Source organism: Schistocerca cancellata, chromosome 2, assembly GCF_023864275.1.
Source record: "Schistocerca cancellata isolate TAMUIC-IGC-003103 chromosome 2, iqSchCanc2.1, whole genome shotgun sequence".
Lineage (NCBI taxonomy): Eukaryota > Metazoa > Arthropoda > Insecta > Orthoptera > Acrididae > Schistocerca > Schistocerca cancellata.
In genome coordinates, this window is record NC_064627.1 from 663,800,173 (window position 1) to 663,812,984 (window position 12,812).

The following is a 12,812-nucleotide window of genomic DNA, read 5'->3' on the forward strand; positions in this document are numbered from 1 at the left end:
AAAATTTGTGTACCAATGTTTGTCTTATTAAAACTGGATCCTGAAAATGCTCCAGTCCTTTTTCTTGTCTTTGAGAATTAGAAATTGCTGGCACACATTGTCTAAGTGTAAAGTGACAATACTCACCAGTTGCTCTCTTCAACAGGTTCTGAACAGATGCCGTGTTATATGTATAACTTCTGCCCGGGATAATGCTAGTATGAAGAGCTTGGAAGATATCTTTCAAAATGTTCTGATTCAGCAAAACAAAATTGCTGCTGCATCTGACCAGTAAGTTTTGAAGGGTTCATGTATTTATTTATATTTCGGTTATAATGTAGTAGTGGTGCTGGATGACACGTTTTCTATTATTTTGCCATTTGAGACTGAAAAATGGAATGAGGCACATTGCTAATCACGTCCAGAGCTACAGGGAGAGTAAGGATGGGAAGACTAAAGGAAAGAAGTATGAATGAATGAATGTTAGAGTTTAGTTCCCACCAGCTGGAAATAAGGTGATTAACAGTATTAGCCCATATTGGATGGAACTACTGAAACCGTCAATACTGCCAATCAGCCTGGCCCTGCAGTGTCATCAAGATGTTGGAAGCTGCCATTTCGCCCTTGTACAGTATGGTGACCATAACATCGCACATTGAAGGCGTGAACAGACTAAAATAATACAGGATATATTTAACTGGAAAAAGAATTTGAAACTAATGGGACAACTTTAGGAATTAGTACAGGGACAAACAAGATGTACGACACTTCAGATATTCAAGATATTCCAAAACAAAAGCTTGCACAAAAATTTAGCAAGCAAAATCCTCAGAAATCCATGAAACCTCTCTAAATGTAAATATAGAAAGTGAATTCTATGATGTGAATAAAAAAGAAATGTTTCTGCAAAAGACTGGTACTGGATATGTCACTTGTCATATATAGCTCAAAGAAAGTCTATGATACCACAGAACCACACATTGCTCCATGGTATCTGAAATTTCACTTGACCTACATAGCTCAAATGAAGTCTGCAATGTCACGAAAGTGCAAATTGCTCCAAAAACCAGTATCAGTAATTTCACTTGACCTATGTAGCCTAAACAAAGTCCATGATACCAAGAAACCAAAACTCACCTGTATATAGTTGTTATTGAAAACTTGACTTGATGGAAATAGCTAGAACAATCTCCACGATACCCACCAGTCACAATCATTCATTATTACCTTTGACTAACAACTCAATAATTCATTTAAAAAATTACACTGATGTCAGTTTCAATATACATGTAACACACAGTTATGAACATAATGAACATAAATGCACACAATATACATAGTACAATAAAATCATAAAAACATACTTACCAACCAAAACCAACTTACACAAACCTAGTCTCTCTCTCTCTCTCTCTCTCTCTCTCTCTCTCTCTCTCTCTCTCTCACTCACTCACACACACACACACACACACACACACACACACACACACGCTGGAAAACAAAACATTAAGAAATCATTAATGCCACCCATTTCTCCCAATCTAGGAACCATTCCAAACTGATCGCCAGTCATGTTGACAATACCACATACACACATCCCTCGTCTGAGACACACAAAACTTTGGTTAATTTCATAACGTTGCCACAGATGTGGCACTTCACGTATAAATACATAAAACCTAACAGTCTATAAAACCGTGGAAACTTAGTAGTGGATAACGTGTCATTGGCCATTTGTAGTCATGTCCACAACTAATAACAAATGAAAATTGAAATTAAATCATGGTGAACATCACACCAAACTAATAATTCCAAACCCGAAAATAGATCAGTAACCAGGAACTTCTGACATTAAAAAAGCTCACTAACAAATCACCAAACACACAACTCTAACATGAACCTATCATATGGCACTCTGTCAATCATCATCACCCAAAACCAAATTTGAAGTATCAACATTCAACACTAGAAACTCCGTCTCCAAACACACCGTGCAACCATGACATTACATAACACATCGCAATTACATCATAGGTCAAAGCCAAAACTGGAACATTTTGGTTATCCCTGTTGAACAAGATTAAGTAGCAAAAATTGGCTGCTACCTTTACAAAGAAGCCATCCATTAACAGGCATTAGATTTTCAACTATTAGAACTATTGTTGCAGTCTTCAGTCCGAAGGCTGGTTAGTTGCTAGTCTATCCTGTACAGGCATCTTCATGTCTGAATAACTACTGCAACCTATATCCATTTGAACCTGCTTATCTCCCACTTCCCCTCATTAGCAAAGTGACTGTTCATTGATGCCTCAGCATGCATCCTATCAAACAGTTCCTTCTTTTAATCAATTTATGCTGTACATTTCTTTTTTTCTGTTTGTTTTATTACCTCTTCATTAGTCTCCAGTCTACCTATCTAATCTTCAGCATTTTTCTGTAGCACCACATTTCAGAAGCTTCTATTCTGTTCTTGTCTGAACTGCTTATTGTCCTTGTTTCACTTCCAAACAAGGTTACACTCAAGATAGGTATCCTCAGAAAAGACTTACTAACAATTACATTTATGTTATATGTTAACAGTTTCCTCTTTTTTAGAATTTATTTATTTTTGTTTTTTGATGTTGCCAATTTGTATTTTATATACTCTCCACTTGGACCATTGTCAGTTATTTTGCTTCCCAGATAGCAGAACTCATCTAGTAGTGTGTCATTTCCTCATCCAATTCTGTCAGAATCATATGATTCAATTCGACCAAATTCCATTACCCTTGTTTTACTTTTGGTGATATATGTTTCATATCTTCTTTTCAAGTCTACATCTACATCTACATACATACTCCGCAATCCACCATACGGTGCGTGGCGGAGTGTACCTCGTACCACAAGTAGCATCTTCTCTCCCTGTTCCACTCCCAAACAGAACGAGGGAAAGATGACTGCCTATATGCCTCTGTACGAGCCCTAATCTCTCTTATCTTATCTTTGTGGTCTTTCCGCAAAATGTAAGTTGGTGGCAGTAAAATTGTACTGCAGTCAGCCTCAAATGCTGCTTCTCTAAATTTCCTTAGTAGCGATTCATGAAAAGAACACCTCCTTTCCTCTAGAGACTCCCACCAGAGTTCCTGAAGCATTTCCGTAACACTCACATGATGATCAAACCTACCAATAACAAATCTAGCAGCCCACGTCTGAATTGCTTCTATGTCCTCCCTCAATCCGACCTGATAGGGATCACAAACGCTCGAGCAGTACTCAAGAATAGGTCGTATTAGTGTTTTATAAGCAGTATCCTTTACAGATGAACCACATCTTCCCAAAATTCTACCAATGAACCGAAGACGACTATCCGCCTTCCCCGCAACTGCCATTACACGGTTGTCCCACTTCATATCGCTCTGCAATGTTACGCCCAAATATTTAATCGACGTGACTGTGTCAAGCGCTACACTACTAATGGAGTATTCAAGCACTACAGGATTCTTTTTCCTGTGCATCTGCCTTAATTTACATTTATCTATATTTAGAGTTAGCTGCCATTCGTTACACCAATCACAAATCCTGTCCAAGTCATCTTGTATCCTCCTACAGTCACTCAACGACGACTCCTTCCCGTATACCACAGCATCATCAGCAAACAGCCAAACAGCCACACATTGCTATCCACCCTATCCCAAAGATCATGCATGTAGATAGAAAACAACAGCGGACCTACCACACTTCCCTGGGGCATTCCTTTCGGCATCCTCAAACCTCTTGTATGTAACCAATTTTTTTCTTTACATTCTACTTTCAGTGAGTCTTACGCAAAGCTAATCGACACTGTTCGTATGTTACTGGACAGACTATAATTATATTGAAACGTGTCTAAAGAACAATACTCGTTTCCTCAATTCAAAACAAAGAGATATCACCTCTTTTAAAAAACACGAAGTGTATACTCGTTTTGGGGTCTATCCTCCATCTCACCGAGATGGAAGCTTCTGTTATTAAAAATGGATTTGCTTATTTTACAGATGTAGATTTATTCGAGTTACAGTGATGATGTTGCATCCTGGCACGGGTACGGGATGTCAAATCAGACACCTTCAAGTGGTTCAAATGGCTCTGAGCACCATGGGACCCAACCTCCGAGGCCACCAGTCCCCCAGAACTCAGTACCACCCACACCCAACCAATCCAAGGACACCACACAGATCCACGCCCGAGGCAGGACTCGAACCCGCGACCGCAGCAGTTGCGCAGTTCCAGACCGAAGACACCTTCCAGCCGTCCATCTTGCAAACTTATCTTGGCCACCAGTTTCGGCGATTCACCGCGCCATCCCCAGACCCCTGACCGACGTGCAGGAAGAGTCCACCCCCGCTCTGTTTTGACCAGAACCGAGGTGGAATCCCCCCACACGCCGGCCATGGGCCCGAAGACGGCGCAGCCAATAGCCGAATCTGGCAGCCAAATAAAATAAGTTTTGAAATTACACGGCTGAAAAGTGTTTGATTTGACATCCTACGAACAGGCGAGACCTGGAACGGGTCCTACACCAGCTATGGATGAAGGCATGGCCGTAGAACACTCAGGACATTGACGGCAGTGTGGGTTGACGTCTACTAAGCTACCTTTAGCGGAGAGACAGGGAGAAAGTTTGTTAGAGTACTTAGCACAGGAGGACGTTGGAACGGAGAGGGGAAGTTGTTGGCTTCATAAGAAGTGAATAAGGGCACAAACACTTAATTTAAGAACAGTTTACTGCCTAATACTTCATCCCTATTTTGGGAGGAGTCTCACAGTGGTTTTATACTTCGCGAATAAATGGATACACCCTACCATTCTATAAGTTAGCCCTTTATAGCAACTCCCGGTTCCTGAGTTTTACCTCTTGCAGTCAGAAATGAGCGCCCTGCTTGAAACTCACTGCGACAGTACATAGTGAAATACTTAAAACACAATGGGAGATGAGTGCGAGACAGTGCTTCATCTACGTCCCCATCTACATTATCATTCTGCAATTCACAATTAACTGCCGGTCGGAGTGCCCGAGCGGTTCTAGGCGCTTCAGTCCGGAACCGCGCGACCGCCACGGTCGCCGGCCCGAACCCCGCCCCGGGGTCCATTCAGAATGTTATGAGCAAAAATTAAAAAAAAATTTATTTCGTCTCATACTGGGGAAAATCCAGGGTTGAATGTAACAATATTATGAAAACGATAGCTGCTACTCACCATATAGTGGAGATGCTGAGTCACAGATAGGCACAACAAAAAGACTGTCACAAAATAAGCTTTTGGCCAACAAGGCCTTTGTCAAAATTAGACAGAACACACACACACACACACACACGCACACACACACACACACACACACACACACACACACACACACACACACACACACGACCACAGTCTCTGGCAGCTGAAGCCAGGTTACCAATTTTTCTTTTCATTAACATTTAATTACCTTTTCAAATTTCCTCTTGGTTTTATTTCTGCTTCCACAGCGTACTGACTGAATAACATGGGGGATGGATTACAACCCTGTCTCACACACTTTGTAATTACTACTTCCCTTTCATGTCTTGCAACTCTTATATCTGTGATCTGATGTCTCTATTATTTGCAAATACCCTATTAAAACTATATGTCTCTTTGGGGTGGGGGGGAGGGGGGGGGGGAAGAGGAAGTCATCTTCTGAGACCGCAAATATATAGTCCTGCCATAGCACCTATGGTCGAATGGAGTGTTCTTGATTATCTTTGCGATAGTGACATTTGTATGATTGTAGTAACAGTCCCACGTTTGAAAATTTTTGTTTACGACATTGGACATACTCTACAAAGAGCCAGTTGGAATGCTTGAACTGCTAATGTGCATATCACAATAAATACAGAGAAGAGAACTGACAAAGTAGTACAGGATGCAACACAAACAATTATTCACACTGCAAATACTACAATGCCATTCTCTTTTGGCCCTCCTAGACAAAGCTTGTACCACGGTGGTACAAAGAGGTTGCAGAGGACGCTGAGAATGGTGAAGGGTGTGACAACATAAATGCCAGCACTGTACTGACCATTAAATGTTATTAAAAGATTATTGGCAAAAGCATGTTACTTTTGTAAATAACAGAAAAAAATAATGTTGTGGAATAATGTTTCTTCCATAAAATGACATATTGTGACTTTCCAAATGTGGGTCAAATTAAAGTGTATGAGTGGCCATCAATTCATCAGTAGAATCAAAGGAATCCTTCAGAAAAGAGAAATTTAAAGCAATATCTTTGACATTGCTGAACTTCTGGAACTGTACTATGCAAAAATGTCTGCATCTGATAAATAATGTCCTGACTTCATTCAAGACTGCCTCTTAACAGAGTGCAATAGTCTCTCCATTAATTCAAAATAACTATATACTTACAACATCCCCTTTACAGACAGGGAACTAAAAAAACACTTTAAATTAGTGTAGGGATATGCACCCAGGACTACACAACATACATAATCACATGCTTCAACATCTTGAAAATAGTAAAGGAAATCCATTTTAATTTTTTTGACAGGATATGGCAAGATAGCAAATTTACATACCAATGTAGAGTATCATAATACTTACGCCAAAACCAGGACAACACACAAAAAATAGAAACTGCTATAGACTAATCAGTCTAACAACTAATTGGTTTAGTAGTTAGAAAGGATGGTCCATGGACGGCTTAGTTGATGTTTGGAATCTAGAAATCTTCGTTCCTCATTTCAATGTGGATTCTGAAGATCTCAAACCAGCATTGATTATCTCATACAGTTACAAATTTTCGATTATACCGGGCAACTTGTAAGTAACCATAAAAAAGTTCCAGTTATGACCCTGTTAAAAACCTGCGTAATACCAGCTTTTAAATCATTTTCTTTAAAGAAAAATGCTTGAATTCAATATATTTTTTTCTTTCCCAGAGAACTGAAGGGTGGCCTCCTGACTCCCTTGCCCCGTGGGCATGGGTGCCTTGTATACAGGGCTATTTTGCTAAATGGAGAAAACTGCAGGAAACAAACCATCAGAGAATGGAGACAAAAAATGGTCATTTGGACATAAGGCTGGAAATGGATTCCAAGATGGGTAAATCTGCTAGAAGCTAGAGGTAAAAGATCTGTGAAAGTGTAGGTTTTAGTGGTGGAAAGAACACATGAGAACAAGCAAGGCTAGTTGGAATGTTCTGTCTGTACTAGTGTTTCAGCTTCCCTCTTAAGAGGCAGTCACCAGTAATCCTTGCCCACACGTTGAGGAAAGTTGGAATGTTCTGTCTGTAGTAGTATTTCAGCTCCACTCTCAAGAAGCAGTTACATGTAATTCTGGTCCCTACGCTGCGACTTACCGTGTGCTAATGGTTCACTGCCACTGTTCCATGGGATTGGATAACAGAAATTCTAGCACTGTGGTGGCCCGTTTAATGAACCTGTGACAGAACCATTGCCCTTTATGCAAGTTGAAATAAGGCCTGTGCACGTTGTAAGTGAGACAGATGTGGCAGTTATCTTGGAGAATGTTCCACATGGTCATCTGACCTACTCCATGCTTGTGGGCTACCTGCTTGGTGACCGACGAAGGCCTTTTGTACCTGCCCTCAAGTGGGTGTATCTTCCATGGAAAGCATTTCTGGCAATAGGTCCATATGACCATTTTTACTTCTTATCCGCACGGGGGTTGTTTCCTACAGTTTGTCCCAATATAGCAAAATCACCCTGTACATGGCATAGTAAACACCAAAATTCAATTGTTGTGTTTTGATTTATGAAAGTGTTAACACAACATGGCAGTGTAAGATGTTATAAACACTCACAAGTTGAATTTTTGAAGAAATTTGTTCATCTTTTATAACATTTTTTTATCACTTTGATTGTACTGAATACACACAACCCTCAGCATAGAACATGTGCAGGGTAATGGAGTTACACAGGGATTAGTTTGAACACTTCACTTTTTGTAGTCAATAAATGACATAGTGGACATGATGATACATACAGTCACACCATCATTACACTTCAACAACCGTTGTTTAAATTATAGTTCCATATCATTATGCACTGCTGAATGCCAACTCCAGACAGCTACAAATGTTGTTGTTATTGTTGTTTCTGTTGCTGCTGCTGTGGTCTTTAGTCCATTGACTGGTTTGGTGCAGCTCTCCCTGCTATTCTATCCTGTGCAAGCCTCTTCATCTCTGGATAACTACTGCAACCACATCCATTTGAAACCACTTACTTTACTCATTGCTTAGTTTTTATGCAGTTTTTATGCTCCAAACTTTCCTCTAATAATAAATGGATGATTCTTAATGTCTCAGACAGTGTCTCATCAATCAGTCACTTCTTTTAGTCAAATTTGCCACAAATTTCTTTTTTCTGCAGTTCTCTTCAGCACCTTTTCATTATTTATATGATCAACTCATATTAACTTCCAGCTATACATAAGTCTCAGAAATGGGTGCAAAACTGTGGACAACTTTTCACCAGCTAAATTCTCTTGTCATGAACACTTGTAAAATATGGTCTACCCATCATCTCCCAGAACTATAGTTAGATACAAACTGCTGGAGGTAATGGACCAGTATCATTTTCTAGGATTTCTTTTTGATAATGAGCAGTTACCATGTTAACTGCTCATAAGATAACTTGAGACAGCCTGCATGAAGAAACTCAACAAGCTCCGTTTCCTGTGTAACTTTTCCTTGGTAGCAGATTGAACTGTTTTAGAAACATTTTATAAAACACTGCTTTCATTCTTTTTAGAAGATGAAGGTATAGTTTAGTGGCCAGGAGCACCACTCACCTTGGGTTTGTTAGACCCTGTCCACCAGAACAGAATGTTGTTGTTGTGGTCTTCAGTCCTGAGACTGGTTTGATGCAGCTCTCCATGCTACTCTATCCTGTGCAAGCCTCTCCATCTCCCAGTACCTACTGCAACCTACATCCTTCTGAATCTGCTTAGTGTATTCATCTCTTGGTCTCCCCCTACGATTTTTACCCTACACGCTGCCCTCCAATACTAAATTGGTGATCCCTTGATGCCCCAGAACATGTCCTACCAACCGATCCCTTCTTCTGGTCAAGTTGTGCCACAAACTTCTCTTCTCCCCAATCCTATTCAATACTTCCTCATTAGTTATGTGATCTACCCATCTAATCTTCAGCATTCTTCTGTAGCACCACATTTTGAAAGCTTCTATTCTTTTCTTGTCCAAACTATTTACTGTCCATGTTTCACTTCCATATATGGCTACACTCCATACAAATACTTTCAGAAACGACTTCCTGACACTTAAATCTATACTTGATATTAACAAATTTCTCTTCTTCAGAAACGCTTTCCTTGCCATTGCCACAGAACAGAATACATTTCATAAATTGGGATTTCTGCAGGAGCTCCATCAAGAGCCTCTTTGTGGAAATGGGAATAACCCTACGAAAATATGATGCCGGACTTAATTTAATTACCTACACAATTATGATTAAGCAGATGTCAAATCACCCCCGTCATCCCATCCTGTTCAACAATTCAAAGAACCAGCTATTAATGAACACTTTAGAGCAGGATGACCAGTGTTGTACCATAGGTTGCTGAAGGACGGAAGTGTTCCCAATGATTGAAAAAAGAAAATGCATGGTCATTCCAGTTTTCTAGAAGGGTCTTTGAATCTGCATAAAAAACTATAGGCCTGTATCATTAGTGGATAACATTGGAATTTCCATGAGGTTGTTCACAGACGATGCTGTTCCCCAGACTTAAATTTCTTGGAAGAATCCTCACAAAGGGTAGACCACTAACAAAAGAGGTAGTTTACAAAACACTCATTTGACTAATACTTGAATATTGATTTTGAGTCAGGGATTGATATAGGAAGAAAATAAGATATAAAGAAGATCAGTGCATTTTATCACAGGTTCATTTAGTAGGTGTGAATGTGTCATGGAGATGCTCACATAACTTCAGCGGCAGATACTATAAGAGATGCATTTTCAATCATGGTCTGGTTTGCTGTTAAAATTCTGAGAGAGTGGATTCCTAGCAGAGTCAACGAATATATTACTTCCTCCCGTGTGAATGTTATGAAAAACCACAAAGGGAAAATTAGAGGAACTTCAGCTCACACAGGTCTACCAGCAGTTATTCTTTCCACACAACGGGACTGGAACAGCAAAAGGGGAAGTAGCAGTAGTACACTAAGTACTCTCCGCTACTCTCCTTCTGGTTGACTGCAAGAAATTCATCTTTCCCAAATAACCTAAATGCAAAAACTACCAGTTAACCCCCTGCCTCCCCCACTCCCCTTGTGACTAGTACTAAGGATGTGTCCATGGCGTGGCACCAAAGACAACATGGATAACAATTTTTGTCCCTCTATATTTTATTCAGTCATCAAAGATTCTTTTACATAGGTAGTTTGAAAGAAAATGATTGATCAGCTATGCATAATACATGTATCATGTCTGTGGATGGAATCAGACATTGTTCACTACAAAAAGAATATGGCATTTTTACTATGTAATTAATAACCATAAATAGAGGACTAAAAACTGGTACAGCTATGATGAACCATATGCCCTTCACAGCAGGGAGATGTCCATCATTTTCCTGTGGACACCGAGCCATGTAGACATTCCATGTAATGAACTGGCAGACAAGCTAATTAAAGAAGCAATGTGGATGTAAACACTGGAACTAGACATCCTAAGTACAGATATAACAGAGACACAGCATGTCACATCCTGTAGAAATGGGAAGAAGAATAGCAAAACAATATAAAATGCAAAAAACTACAAACATTGTAAAATACCATGTTGTGTAATCGATATTGGGAAGGCAGAGGAAGTGTTGGCACAATCGTTTGTTCACACAGCATCAGCCTGGCACTGTACTGCACACAGGCAATGTACGCACAAGCGGCAGCCATGGCCAGGGTGCGCCTGACTCTGGTCTTGTATCAAGCATGTGACCGCAGTGTGAGTGCCTTGCGATCTGACCTAATTTGGTAATGTTCACATACAGGCTCATTATGTATCAGAGAGAATCTTCTGTAAACTTGAGGAATGCTTTAAAGAGGGGATGTGCCCTAAAATGGGACACACAAAGTCTGGTAGTCGTCTCTGGCACTACCATTGTGTCGGTCGTCACCATGCCACAGACTTAAAATATTTGAGTGACTGTCTGTTGAGAAGATAGTTTTGGGATCACAAGAGTGCAGGCAGCTGATTAGTAGAGCTGCATAGACTGCATACAGTAATACACAGCAATAACAGGCCCTGAAATAGAGAACTTTATTCAGTTGTGCCAGGAGAAGACTTCCATTGAATTTTTGTTATCCGAGGTTTCCCTTAGTCCTGAGTTTCCTTGAGAGTTATGCCACGTTCTGTGTCCGTGAAATCCCAATTAGCTTGTAGTTAATTTACTAGGTGGAGACCTGCAGGCTGCCCACGAGGAAGTCACTCTTTGATTGCATCAAAGTAGGTAAGCAGTTGGTCAATCAAAACGTGTCCTCCCTACTCTCTTTTGGGACATGACAACTGCCAAGGTTGGTATACGTCTTTATGAAGTTCAAGAAGAGGAGCTATTGCCATATTCCATCTTGAAAGTTGAACATACAATTCTTACAAAATTGTTAAGGGTTTCGTGGCCACTTGTTGACAAACTGCCTATTGGCTTCTGTCTCGGGTTCTTCGGCCGACGTTCATCTAATGATTTTTCTGACGTTTCGCCAGCACGAGTGGCTGGCATTGTCAAAGCTTCACCCTCCATTGCCGGTGGTGAACTGGAGGCGAGCTCGCGGCCGCAGACTATATGTACCTGGCGCGCCAACGTCCGAGGGCTTCTCCGCGGTCATTTCCGGTGCGGTTCTCCTCTTGCTACCTGCGACGGTCGTTCGCTGCAGTACGGGAAGCCAGGATCCATTTACCTTAAGGCTTTCCTCAGGCAGAGCACGCACTGAATGAGACCGACCACGTAATAAAATTCGCCGACACGGAAGTTCTGGCTGTAGAGAAGCACTATCACACGCGCTTATTCAGAGAAGCTGTAGAAATCCAAAAACACGCGAACAGTTTCAACAAGAAAGAGGAAAGCCTTATGGTAAACGGATCCTGGCTTCCCGTACTGCAGCGAACGACCGTCGCAGGTAGCAAGAGGAGAACCGCACTGGAAATGACCGCGGAGAAGCCCTCGGACGTTGGCGCGCCAGGTACATATAGTCTGCGGCCGCGAGCTCGCGTCCAGTTCACCACCGGCAATGGAGGGTGAAGCTTTGACAGTGCCAGCCACTCGTGCTGGCGAAATGTCAGAAAAATCATTAGATGAACGTCGGCCGAACAACCCGAGACAGAAGCCAATAGGCAGTTTGTTATACCATTCTTACTAATGAATTTGTTCTACAGAAGAAGAATCCTTCACAGTGTATCTGTAGAGCAAATCATCACAATTTTAAATATTACAGAGCTATCAAAGATGCGTGATGTCAGTTAAAGCCAGCTACCACAGATTCGTGCAGATGATGTAAATAACCATAATCCATGTGTTACATTTACTATAAAGATGGGAATTTTGTTACCAGATTTAAAGTTAGCACTATTAGATGTTGGGGCAGGAGACATAGCTCTGAGGGTTTAATCCAACATAAAAAACAAGATGTGTGCCTGTTCCTATGCTTGAATGTAATAGGTATAAACTACATGTAGTATATCACAGTTTTAACTTTTTGCACAAAGCTTTTAATTTTACCTCCATGACAGCTAAATTTCATCACTTAAGGTAATCATACAAGTACTGAGTGTAATGCATTTATAACATTCTTATCATTGAAT

The 12,812-nt window shown here is 40.7% G+C and overlaps 1 protein-coding gene across 2 annotated transcripts in view; it reads left to right on the forward strand.

Moving 5' to 3' along the window:
- The window catches only part of LOC126162362 (integrator complex subunit 13), a 302,316-nt gene that overhangs the window by 11,291 nt on the left and 278,213 nt on the right, over positions 1–12,812 (forward strand). For both annotated transcript variants that reach the window (XM_049918816.1, XM_049918815.1), the window contains exon 4: positions 146–270. In XM_049918816.1, coding sequence (XP_049774773.1) covers positions 146–270 — 125 coding nt within the window. The remainder of the gene's footprint in view (positions 1–145; positions 271–12,812) is intronic.